This window comes from Chaetodon trifascialis, chromosome 15 (assembly GCF_039877785.1).
Source record: "Chaetodon trifascialis isolate fChaTrf1 chromosome 15, fChaTrf1.hap1, whole genome shotgun sequence".
Lineage (NCBI taxonomy): Eukaryota > Metazoa > Chordata > Actinopteri > Chaetodontiformes > Chaetodontidae > Chaetodon > Chaetodon trifascialis.
This window is the reverse complement of record NC_092070.1, coordinates 22,887,212-22,899,935: the sequence shown is the minus strand read 5'-3', so window position 1 is coordinate 22,899,935 and position 12,724 is coordinate 22,887,212. Positions and strand designations below refer to the sequence as shown.

General features: G+C 47.4%; 1 protein-coding gene across 1 annotated transcript in view; it reads right to left on the bottom strand.

Moving 5' to 3' along the window:
- The window catches only part of shank1 (SH3 and multiple ankyrin repeat domains 1), a 59,158-nt gene that overhangs the window by 9,953 nt on the left and 36,481 nt on the right, over positions 1 to 12,724 (bottom strand). Inside the window, exons 16-19 of the mRNA XM_070980621.1 lie at positions 3,372 to 3,454; positions 3,160 to 3,284; positions 2,323 to 2,458; positions 2,151 to 2,231 (exon numbers count right to left, since the gene is read on the bottom strand). Of these exons, the coding sequence (XP_070836722.1) occupies positions 2,151 to 2,231; positions 2,323 to 2,458; positions 3,160 to 3,284; positions 3,372 to 3,454 (425 nt within the window). The remainder of the gene's footprint in view (positions 1 to 2,150; positions 2,232 to 2,322; positions 2,459 to 3,159; positions 3,285 to 3,371; positions 3,455 to 12,724) is intronic.

Here is a 12,724-nt window from a genome sequence, read left to right as displayed (position 1 = left end):
AACCAAGCATGAAATAGATTTGAACTTCGCGTTCGTTTGGTCTCTTGCTTACAGCTGCACTGCACAACTCCTCTCAAAAACAACTCTGCCGAAACACGTGTCCGAGCGCGCTCGAACGACGGCCCAAGTGAAGTGCCGGGAAAACAACAACTTAAGTGCACTGCAGGATCATTTCCATTTTAATGTCCTTGTTATCTTGCAGCGTGACTTCTAGGTGAACTGGGACACTGCACCAATCACAGAGGTGAGATAGTTTAATAGGCGTCACAGCTAAATGAATTCTAATGCATTAGAATAAGCATATGGCAGAGCCTGACACGGCTGCATCACACACTGTATCCGCTCACCTTCATCCAGAAGGAGGCGAAAGCCACGAGGACGCCGTCCGACTGCAAATTAAGCCCCAACGTCTCAAGGAACTTTTTGGTAAATCTACCTCATATTGAGACAAACTAACTCTGTCATTAAAAAGTTTTTTCAGGGTGATACTGATATTAATATAATCAATATCGATGTGTTTCTGTATCTTGGTGTGGCGGCGGTGAGATCTACAGTTTCTAAACAGCCACATTTACTAAAATAACGGCTTCCTTTAGCAGAGGACGCAGCGTTTCGATTCATTTGTGGTGGAAGAAGAGCAGCTTCGATCAAGCAAATGTTCCTGCAAAATGAATGTGATGTGTGCACTGCAGCACCTTCACGTTACTCCGTACAGATGATGCATACATACAGTGCTAGTGGTAAGATAATAGTGGATATGAGGGCAACTAGCGGAGGTGGGGAGGTGGGGAGGCGGTTCAGGAGGCTGGAACCTGTGTTTCAGACTGGGTGCTCATGCTTTGTGCTGGTCAGGTGAGGTCACGCCACAGAGAGCAGGTAGGTGGGGGGGGGGGGGGGGGGGCGAGGGAGGAGCAAAGCAAAGGGCTGATTTCTACTCTCAGGATGAACTTCAGTCACACCCAGACTCACAGCAGCGGGGCAGGACTCATTGAGAGAAACCAGATCTGAGACCAGCTGATGCGGCCCCGCAGACCCCGCCCTCCTCCAGCAGCCGCCCACTGGGCACGCTCAGAGCGGGCCGCAGCCACAGCGAGCGCCGTAACTGTTAGAATACAAAACCCGATCGCCAGTGAAACACCGGCCAACGTTCTCATCTGCAAATGGGGGCGTTGACCCTCCCCGCGCACCCTCCTCCCACCGTTTTGCCTCAAATAGAGACGGCATGAGCATGGCCACACATAATGCTGTTACCATAGCAACAGACCTGGAACAAAGTTGTTGTTTTTTGTGTGTGTGTGTGTGTGTGTGTGTGTGTGTGTGTGGTTTTTTTTTTTTTCTAAAAAATTACTCATCTCAATAATTTCATCCTGGGTGTGATTTCTTCCAAATGAATCAAAGACGTTTTCGAAAGGACTGCGACCAGAAAAAGACCATTTAGCGTCTCGCTCACGGACACATGAAGACGCTCTGCGATGATGTTTGAGGCACCTGGAAAACTCTCCTCAGGTGACGCCCATTCCCCTGCAGTGTTACCTTGGCAACAAATACTCGCAAATACTCGCCGAATGTGTGTGTGTGTGTGTGTGTGTGTGTGTGTGTGTGTGTGTGTGTGTGTGTGTGTGTGTTTGTGTGTGTGTGTGTGTGTGTGTGTGTGTGTGTGTGTGTGTGTGTGTGTGTGTGGTTGACTGCTCTGTGGGCGGTGGGGTTAAAGCCGTGGGCGGGCCAGGGAGCGGCGGGGGGTGCAGGGGGGTAAGAGGTAAGAGAGGTGGGCAGTGAGAGGGGGATCACAGGGTGGAGGGCGACACTTGTTCTGGGTGGGGTTACCTGTAGTGGGGGTGCTGGAAGTGACAGTGTGGAACCTCTGAAAGAACAGTGAAATGCATGGAGAGCGTCATCCACGGCGTTTCTCTCTGTCGCTGAGTAACTGCGCTTTCTCCCTCTCTTACTGTCTAAATTTAGCTCAGCTCCCCTTCACACTTTGAGCCCCCAACACTCTGGTTTCACACTGTTTCTATTATTCCCCATCACCTCAATCCATTCCTCCCAGTAACTTTTTATCTCCTCAGCTGTAAAGTGTCCTTTGTCAACATGGCCCTGTCTGTCTGTCCTTTGTAATCCTCCACTAAAGTTTATCCGAGCCTCGTTCTCACCCATCTCCTCCAGTTCTGAAGTCATGGACTTGGATCGCAGGGCGATGGCCGGCGTGCTCAGCCTCTTGCTCTGCTGGGGGACTGGAGGGGAGGGAAGAGACAAAGGCAGACGCCGTCAGTGAAGCCGTCCAGTTACACCAGCATCCGCCTCCAGCAGCAGACTGACGCTTACTTTTCTTCCTCGAACCCTCCTCCATGTCAGGGTTGCGGGTCACCATGACAACCTTGACCATGAGGCTGTTGCCACCTTGCCGGATCATGTTGACGACCTGTCGGTGACCGACCTTCACCACGTTCTGACCGTTCACCTGAAGCAGAGACAAAGAGTTTAACAACGAGGTTCATGTTCTGAGGCGTCATCTACGTCAGTGGTTCCCAACCTGGGGTCAGAGGTCGCAGGGGGTGCGCACAATTTTGTCTGCGCTGAGGTTGTAAGGTTGCCAAGAACTCTGTCTAATCAAAATTAAAACATATTTTTCATATTTCATATTTTTTGCAAAAATAAAGGTTTGTAATTAATCACTTTATTCTTTTAGTGCGTGTATGCAGGTACGAGTTGGCTCTGGGGGGGCCTGGCTTGTCTTGGACACAGGCAAGGGGGGCTTCAAGGAAGAAAGGCTGGGAACCACTGATCTACGTCAATGAAGCAGAAAACTGACAGTAAAAGATAGACTGAAGTGTAGTTCAGGCATCAATATGAGCCAAACTTTATTTATAAGGACAATACGGACAGTGAGCCTGCAAATTAATGCATTTTTAAATCATTTGTATGTATATATAGTTTTTATAGGCTGGTAGAAATCAGCATCTCAAAAACCTACAAACAGCTTTTAAAGAAATTCAGTGGAAAGTGAGGCCAAAATATTTGTGGATCCATGAGTGAATTCAGAAGTTTTCTAAAATCTTCAGGTGAAAGTTCAGATGAAATCAAAGGAAAAATGTTCTGTAGGTTCAGTCTGTCAGTGCTTTCAAACCCAGTCCATCAAGCAGAGATAAATCATGGCAGTACTTCTATCAGGAAGTCCCCCATCCTGAGACCGGCTCTCCAGGCGACGCCTCCCTCGTCCACTGACTCCAGGTACTGCAGGGCGGGGAAGGCCGGGGTGGGAGTGAACTCCTCGATGGGAGTCTGAGCTGGAGACGACACCAGGATGCGTTAGCATTGGCTGTGATGCAGCGTGAGTGCGACTGCAGGGCGGGAAGCTTGTGTTCATTTCTTACCTTTGGCCCCTCGCAGCACAAAGCCGAAACCCTCGCTGTCTTTCTTCTGCAGAAGCACCGTCTTCTCCTTGATTATATAGTCACTGCGAGGAGGAGACACAGAGGGACACACAGGCAGAAATAAGACGAGAGGGGAGTGGACGTCATGTGCCGTACATCCTCACACGTCTGCATTCGTGAAGGTGACATCTAACACACCCCTCCTCTGCTGTCTGCGTCCCACTTCCTGTGTCCCCCTCTGATGACATCACTACCAGCATCAGGCAGAAAGTCATGTCAGCAGCATGTATGTTCGGCTGTTTAAATGTACATGCACATACTCACCGACATGTTTTCGTTATGTTCCCGCTGCATGTTTCTGACAGCGAGCCCAGAGTTCGTTTCTACCAGGACCTCAGGGAACAAGAGATGCTATATACAGTATGATGGCACTGCTTGTTGCCTCAGCAACAGCTAGAACCAGACGCAGGGAAACCTGCTTGAGTACGTCCACACACCAGAGCCGAGCCAGGTAACGGTACGCTAGCAGTCAGTGACAGCAGAGGACAGGTGCTCGCAGGTAGAGCCTGTGCTGTGTGGTTCAGTCTGTTCTGTCCCCGCTGCACGCAGACGGGACATGAGCCAGCGTGGATGAACGCAACTAAATACATGAACTCAAGCACAATTCTGAGGTGCTCGCGCTTGAGTATTTCCATTTTATGCAACTTTATATCTCTGCTGAATTTCACAGCTGCAGTTTGAAATTACTCTTCATATTAAGAGTTTACATTAAAAACACATAAGCTTATAAAATATGATGCACTGTTGAAGATTTAAGCAGTTTTCTCCACATTTGTCTTACAAAAAGCAGCGTCGACTGTCCTGATGATGATTTTATTTAAGTAACTGATGAAGGACCAAACTGGTAAATGTAATTCACAAAATACAGCAAATATTTGAAAAAAGGAAAAAATGACATTTATACTGTGACCCTGTCGAGGGGGCCGACCCTCAGGTTGAGAACCACTGAACTAAACTACATAATTCAGTATTAAGCAGTAGTGAAGTAGTAGTAGTATTAGTAGTATTAGTAGTAGTAGTAAAGTAGCTCCACCTCAAGCAGCTACAAGCTTGATAGTCGAAATACATTTTGTTGATTCTAATTCTCTGTAAATACTGTTTATATACTTAGTTATATTGTTTTTTTATTATCTGATATTATATAATATGAATTATATATTATAATGCATATTGTATAATTATATTTAGTTACTTAGTTATATTTTTATTTTATTCCTGTTTATATTTTTTGTTACTTTTCTAAATAATTGTGTGTACCTGTGTTTGCTGTATGTTTAATTGCTACTGCAACAAAACAATTTCCCAAACTGGGATCAATAAAGAAACCGTCTAAATCTACTTAAGTTGGTTTTTGAACACAAAACTTCTCCTGTGGAATATTTTTACATTTTTCTGTGGGTATCTTTATACGAGTAGATGATCTGAGCACTAATGCTGACAATGTGAAATGACAATGTTTAAATTCACATACAGTGATTTTATAAATGTGTAGCTGCCAAAATGCACTAGTCCACTAAATACTGCAGAAGGTGTTATTAAAATATTTATTCTTTCCGTTGTAATAAGAGGTTGCTTGTGTTGTCCTGGTCGCGCGCTCGCCGCTTCGGTTTGAAGACTTTGGTGTAAAGGCCTCTTGTCTTGTTGTGAATGGAAAGAGCGTCCAAGCAGCCGTTCAGTCAGTCAGTGAGTCACAGAGGTATACATACCGTGTCAGCTGTACCGTACTGTAACCACATGCTGATAATCCCATCGTGCACCAAAATAGTCCCAGCCCACTCCATCTGTTCATCCCTCTCTCTCTCTCTTCACTGGCGTTTCTTCTCTTTTCTACATTTCTCCATCCTAACGGCCCTGACGGCTCCATACCTCTCTCTCCATACTGGCTTCCTTCCCTTGTTCTCCAAACTTCTACTCATTTTTTTCCTAATCACATTTCCGCCTAATGATCTTTTTCATTCAGCCTATTGAGTGCGCGATGCTCTCCACAGGCTGTGAGCCTCTCTGTCTCTGCCAAGGCTCCGTCTCTTTGTTATTCTTGTCCTCTTCTGTTCATCTCTGCCGCCCAGCCCAACGGGGAACAACTGAGTAAATGAGCACATACTGTACATGCAAACGCACACAAAGCTTAAGGTAGGGCAGAGTAGTGGAAGTACACTGGATTACGACTGGGATTTAGGTACAAAGTACTGCAAACACGCTCCATCCTGTAGCTGTTTGTGTGCACTGTCCCTGAAGGCAACACAAGCAACAAGTCGCTCCATGAAAACTCAGCGTGTGTGCAGACAACAAACATCTCAGTTGTGGAAACTTCAACAGCAGGCAGATCATATTTTTGCACTGACGCTTTAGTTTCATGGACAGTACTTCTGCCCAGTCTGAACATAATGAATTACTTCTGCAATACAAAGTCTCCAGGATTTATGCAACCTTTATTTGAGGGACTGCATGATTAAATGCCTGAAAAACAACACTCGAACAACTATTACATCCATCACCGGGGCCGATGATAAACTCTGAAGTAATGGACTTTCTTTATTCTAAACAAACGGCGCCTTTTAAGAGCCGTGTAAGCAGCTTTATTAACTCATCACGATGACAGAACGCTATGAGAGGTGATACCGACGAAGCACACAATGCAGAACATGATCAAAACTTTGAGCACAGAGTGACACTCGCAAAGCCAAGCCGTTCGCAATGTGAGCAAACTATTATGTCAGCTCCTCTACAAAGTCTCCTTCTCGTGAAGTCACTGGAAGATGTGTCAGATCAGAACTGCCGTGTTTATGTTACGCTGCTTATTCCTGTACTGTGTGTGTGCTTGCACTCGGGGTTGCATACACAGCAATTATCCCTTGACTCCCGTCCAACCAGCGCCCACGACCAGCTCGGGCTTTGCTGTCGTCAAGGATGTCATCAACTTTCAGTGTCATTAGCTGTGCCCCAGTTCAGCGGCTAGATCCTCTGAAGTCTGAATTTCTAGCCCGAACGCTCCTCCAAGTGCAGCTGAGGAATTCATCCTACGTTTGCTGACAACCAGTGCATCCTCAGAAGCTCCCATTGTCCCCAAATCCAGCGGCCACTGGTTTAACAGAGCTTTAACCTGTAAAGCTGGGAAATATCACACAACCAGGTGATATGTAGCAGGTGTAAATCATGCAAGCAAGGCATAAACGGCCTCGTAATGACACACAGATCTTACATTAACACTATTTTCAAGGTGTCATAATGTGCTTGTTAATCTTGTGTATCATTGAGCTTGTTCATCGCTCGTGAGCAGGTTCCTTGTGACAAACTTTCTTCACAAGCTGACACCTGAACACACCGTTAGCTTAGCTCTTTGTGAGGCTCCACCAGCTTATTCAGAGCGACGAGCAGGTTCAGCCACTCCGGTTTGTGGACTCAGTGATAGTGCCACTCAGTATTAGTGATCCAATGTTGCCATCAGTATCTTAGATGCGAGCGGGTGAGCTGAACAATCCAGCGCAGCGTACGATGCGTCTCACGTCGCACACGTAAGAAGCCGAGGCGCTGCTCAGGTTTGGCCGAGCAGGCGTCCACCGAGGTGTCAGAAAGAAACTGGAACTTGTCATGCATGCTGCATCGTTAAAACTCCCTCACCCTACGCTGTTTCCAATTTGTCGGCAGTCTCCCTCCCTCTCTCTCTCTCTCTCTCTCTCTCTCACACACACACACACACACACACACACTGGTAAACACACAGAAACACGTCACACACACAGGACACGAGAACACATGCAATCCACCAGCCAACACAGGATGAGAAATTTCCCTGCCATACCTTGTGTTTTTGATGGACAGCAGCAAACGCAGCATCCATGCACACACACACACACACACACAAACACAGGCGTGCATGCACACAAACACGCAGTCAATCTGCACATCAGTAAAAGCGGCGAGCATCACTTGTGCCGGTGCAGCGTCGCTGGAGGACGTTTGTTCAGAGAGCGATTCAAAGCAGAGAGAAAGAAGACGACACACACACACACACACACACACACAAGCACACACACATGTTCGCACAGAGAAACACAGAACGGCTGCACTGCTCATACACCGGGCTGTGCAGCAGCAGCAGCAGCAGCAGCAGCAGCAGCAGCTCCCGTCCATCTTCACACACACACACACTCACACACACACACACACACACAATCAAATGCATCCGTCTGCAAGCATGCATTGCAACATCTGTCAATCCATCTAATCGATCCTGCCCTGCCATCCATGATGTCCACATGCATCCCTCCCTTTGCCCCCCCCACCCCCCACCTCCCCCAGCAACTGGAGGGAGAGAGGGAGGGAGAGAGAGAGAGAGAGAGAGAGAGAGAGGGAGGGAGGGGAGGGTAGGGGGGTATAAAAAACCATGGCAGGTACCTGTAAATGAACCAGACGCTCCTATTCACAGGGCCAAGCGACGGCCAGGAAGAAGAGAGGGAGAGGGAGAGGGAGAGATCCTCCTCGCCGCATGCCCCCATCGCCATTTCCTCCCCTCCCTCTCCTCCTCCTCCTTCTCCTGCTCCTTCTCCTTCTCGTCTTCCAGCGAGACAGCAGCGAGCGCGAGCCGCGAGATAGGAGGAGGAGGAGGAGGAGAGGAAGAAGAGGAGGAGAGAGAGATGGAAGAAGGGAAAGGGAGAGGGCCGAGCTCTCCCAGCCCCTTCATACTTAAGACAGAGAGAGAGGAGGAATGGGAGAGAGAGAGATGGAGATGGTTCATTGTGACTGCGACACAGGGAGAGAGAGAGAGAGAGAGAGAGAGAGAGAGAGAGAGAGAAGAGGAGCAGGGGCAGAGGGAGGGGGAATAAGGTGGCTTAAAAAAGAGAGAGAGAAATGAGGTAATTTACAGAGAAAGAGTGAGAGGTAATTGGGTTTGTTTTGCAGGGGGTTTCATGCACACACACACGTGATCAACTCACACACAACCACCAACACCACTCGCTACTCTCCGTCTTCCTCTTTCTCCGTCCTCCTCCTCATCCCTCTCTCCTCACCTCCTATGGTTTATATGTATAGTATTCACTCTGCCTATCTGTCACTGTCATGATTTCCCATTCATAAAAACGGATGCGGCTGAGATAAGTATTTGCTGTACAGTCCTGCCTGAAATAATTCATTCAAGGGGGGGTGATAGGAGGGTCTTGAAGTTTAAAGGACTGAACAGGTATCTTCATCGTGCTGAGACATAACGTTCAAAGATAAGTCCAGTCGTTATCATGTGATATTACAAAGAGGAAAGCTCACAGAGGCTGATTTGCTCTTATTGGCTCAAGAATAAATGTGACTTGAGACGCCTCTGGAGCCTCTGCTGCTGTCCTTCGCCTGCTGGTATTGACCCCACGTGCCTTTAAATCACACTTAACTAACCTCACCCACCCACTTTTCTTTTCATGCTTTCTCTTCAACCTCTGACACGCACGCACACACACATGCACACACGCCATCTCCTCACATTTGCTGTAAACAAAGCATGAATGAGAGGGTAGAGCATGGGAAGGGGGTAGGACGAGGAGGAGGAGGAGGAGGAGGAGACGCATCGACGCAGACAGGAAGAGGCGAGAGGACAGAGAAACAGCTGGCGGGTGAGTGGCGGAAGGAGGAAGAGGAGGAGGAGAAGGAGTGAGAGGGGGAGAGAGGTACAGATTCTCTCGAATTGGCACTCACATCATCTCTTAGTCAGAGCCTCCTTCCATGTATGTCGAAGCTGTCCTCCGTCGACTTGCCCTCCCTCCCTCCTTCCTTCCCTCGCTCCGTCTCTCCCTCTCTCTCTCCTGCCTCCCTCCCGCATTCGAGGACGATCACAGCTCTTGTCCCCTCTCCTCTCACATCTCTGCCTTTTTGTTTCCCTCCCTGCATATCAGGCTATACCGCTGTGATTCTGTGTACTGTATGTGTGTCCGTGTGTGTGTGTGTGTGTGTGTGTGTGTGTGTGTGTGTGTGTGTGTGTGTGTGTGTGTGTGTGTGTGTGTGCGTGCATGTGTGATGAGAGAGAGAGAGAGAGAGAGAGGGCATGAAAGAAAGAGAGAGAGAGAGGGGGAGGGTACATGACAGCCAACAGAAGGTCCACATGATTGTGTATTTATGTGTATCTGCATGTCTGCCTAATGTGTGTATTACTGTGTGTGTGTGTGTGTGTGTGTGTGTGTGTGTGTGTGTGTGTGTGTGTGTGTGTGTGTGTGTGTGTGTGTGTGTGTGTGTGTGTGTGTGTCTCCGTGTATCTATCATATGATGGCCAAACCCGAACACACACTCTTTGAAATGTTGCTGTTCTTGCAGATTTCAGCCAAAAAGTCAAGCAAAGTGAAGTCATATGTGTTTGAAAAACAGTAAAACAGCTTTACGTTGCATATGCACAAGCAGGAGGCCGTGAACGCATCGCCACAGAGCACCGCAGCAGCGTTCAGCAGGGCGCGCTGCCTCTCCTCCAAATTCACTCGTCCTCATTTGACCCACCGTTGGCCCAAAAATGATCTCATGTGGGCTGGGAGGAGCAGCAGCATGTACAGATTGTGTACTGTCACTCGTAACTCGGCCCGTCTGTGGCAAAGACAGCGAGGTTTGACGAGCTGTGCGTTTCAGGCTTTCATCTCATTTACCGACAAGTGGTTTGTAAGCTAGCTCAAAGCTACATTTCTAGCAAAGTCAGCAAAAACAGCAAAGGTAGAAGCACTTCTCTACAACTAAATGCTGCAAAATAATGGTTGCATTATGTGCATGTGACTGAGTTAAGCACATGTAATTAGTTGAATAGCACACGGCAGTGTTATGCTCACATGTTAATCAGAGGAGTCAGCGATACGCGCCGTATGTTGTTCATCGCAGGCGGTTATGCAAACTCAAAGATGAGGGAAGTTCTCACTCCAATGAACATTAAAATTAATTTACTGTAAATGCAATTTGCTTTTAAGCTTCGTGACTGGAGCAATTATGGAGGCAGAGAGAGCTCAACGCACCGTAACTTAAAAAAAATAAGACACTAACTAAGAAACTAAACAAATGAGACGAAGGCGTTCGCCAGTTTGACAACATGTGAGCACCACCGAGCACACAAACAGCATTCAGCTGCAGCACGGCAGAGGTTACTGCGGGTCACTGGTGAATATGTGGCATTAGATGTGAAGCAATATCTTCCATAATATCAAAATCATCCAATCAGAGAGCTGAAAGGTTAAAAAATGTTCGTTCGTTCTCTCATAGAGCTTTTCCCACTTCATTGTGTGCAACTTGCAGCATTTCTGTCTTTTTCTGCATTGAAGTGCAGAAGACGTTTTCTTCGCTTGCTTGTTTTTCCTTTTTGCATGTTTTCTTAGCTCACAGCGCGCTCGGCCTCTCGGCCACCGCGGGCTGATGACCTTTCATGAAAGGAGGTCATCAGTTTAATGACACATCACATCCCAGACGCAAAGATTAATGGCTAAATTCCCACAGTGAGCAGGCGCTTTGCTTCTGTCACTAATTGGACGCCGCTCACTACAGAACAGATCAGATTTATTTAAGATATTTTCAGATATGATGAGCTTTGATTGCGCAAATATTAAAGCACGTCTCTTCCTGACTGACGGACTGACCTGAATTTGGCAGTTGAGGACCGTTATGCCATCATAAATTTAAAAAAAGAAAAGATGGGACATGTCAAAACAGCGAAATGAGGAGAAAAAGGTCTGATGGCTGGAGGAGGAGGAGCAGAAGAGAGGAGCCATGCAAAGTGGGTTCAGGACAAACAGGCTGACACATCTGAGGTGGAGGGACGAGGCAGATGGACATGGAAGGTCTCCATTTGTCTGTCTTTGTCACTGCTGGGATACGGCTGCTACAGCCTCACTTCATGTGGTCTGACCAATAGCTTGCGGCGGCTACTGTTAGCCACTGTTAGCAAAGTTTAGGTCGACGCTGCTCTTTAATGGGAACGACTGACAAGTTCAGCCTCATTCATGTTTCACACAATCAAATCCTTCTGTTGACGATCCACCGGGGCCACACGGACGTCTGTGCTTTCAATCATCAGCAGGGGATTTCTCTATCACCCAAATAATTAATTAGTAACACTTGCTAATGAGCACTAAACGTAAAGTACAGCTGAGGCTGAACGTTGTTGGTTTTTGCAAGTATTTAGTCATAAACCTGCTGCCCTGACGGCATTAGATAAAAAGTCAGGGGATCACCAACATCATTAGGATTCCTCTTGGAACCATAAATGTCTGCAAAATTTGGCAACAGCAGTCCATCCTGTAGTTTTTGATATATTTCAGTCTGGACCAAAGCGGTGGACCGACGAACCGACTGACGTCCATAAGGAAAATAATCAGTTTGGTCGTCACGCAGAGCAAACACAGTGGAGTTAAAACATGCACAGAGGGCATCCTTCTTCAACCTGTTCTACCCTGCTTTGGCCACATGTTGCTTGCACTGAAAAAAACAAAAAAAACAATGCACATGTCTCTTCTCACCCATTTGTAAACAAAGAACGCCTTTCTTCCTTCATCCAAGCCCTTCGTCCCCCTCTCCAACCCTCCTCTGCCTTTAGAGTGCCCTTCACTGTCTGACCTCCAGATGGAGACACCACAGGGGAGAGCGGGTGATAGAAAGAAAATTAAAAAGTACAGGGGGGTTAGTAATACAGTGATGAATAGAGAGCGAGGGAGGGATGCAGGAATGGTCAGGAGATGTGGCCAAATATAGAGGGTTGAAAGGAGGGATAGGTGAGATATTACATGTAGTGGAAAAGGCTGTGAAAGTAGGCCCATGTGAGGGCGGCTCTGAGTCAGCCGTGCCTGCCTGGCCAAACAAACAGTCTCGGGCTCCGTCTATGCTGCGGCACACGGCTTTAATTATCCATGATGTGTGTGTTAGCGTGTGTGTACAAACATATGTGTGTGAGTTTGCATGGCTGAGTGCGTCGCTTGCATGAAATGTCGCTGATGATGAAGAGCGCTTTAATAATAAATGATTACTGCGTGCGAGAAACACAGTTACGGAGGGAGGCTAAGAGAAAGGGGAATGTGGAAGAGAAAGTTGAGGATGATGAGTGAGAGGATGAAGAGAGAGAGAGAGATTTCGTGTAAATAATACATGTGATTGATAATGGCTTTATTTCTATGTAAATAATTCTTTCTTTGCTCAGTCCAAGTCGCGGACGCTGAAATGAGTTTGCCTCAAAGCGACGCCGCGCTCGCCATGATGCAGATGCAGGGCATTAAAGGGAATGACATTACAGCAGGCTGAGTTAATGAGCAGGCGTCACACACTCAGAGTCAATACAGGAGAGTTTCCCCCGCTCG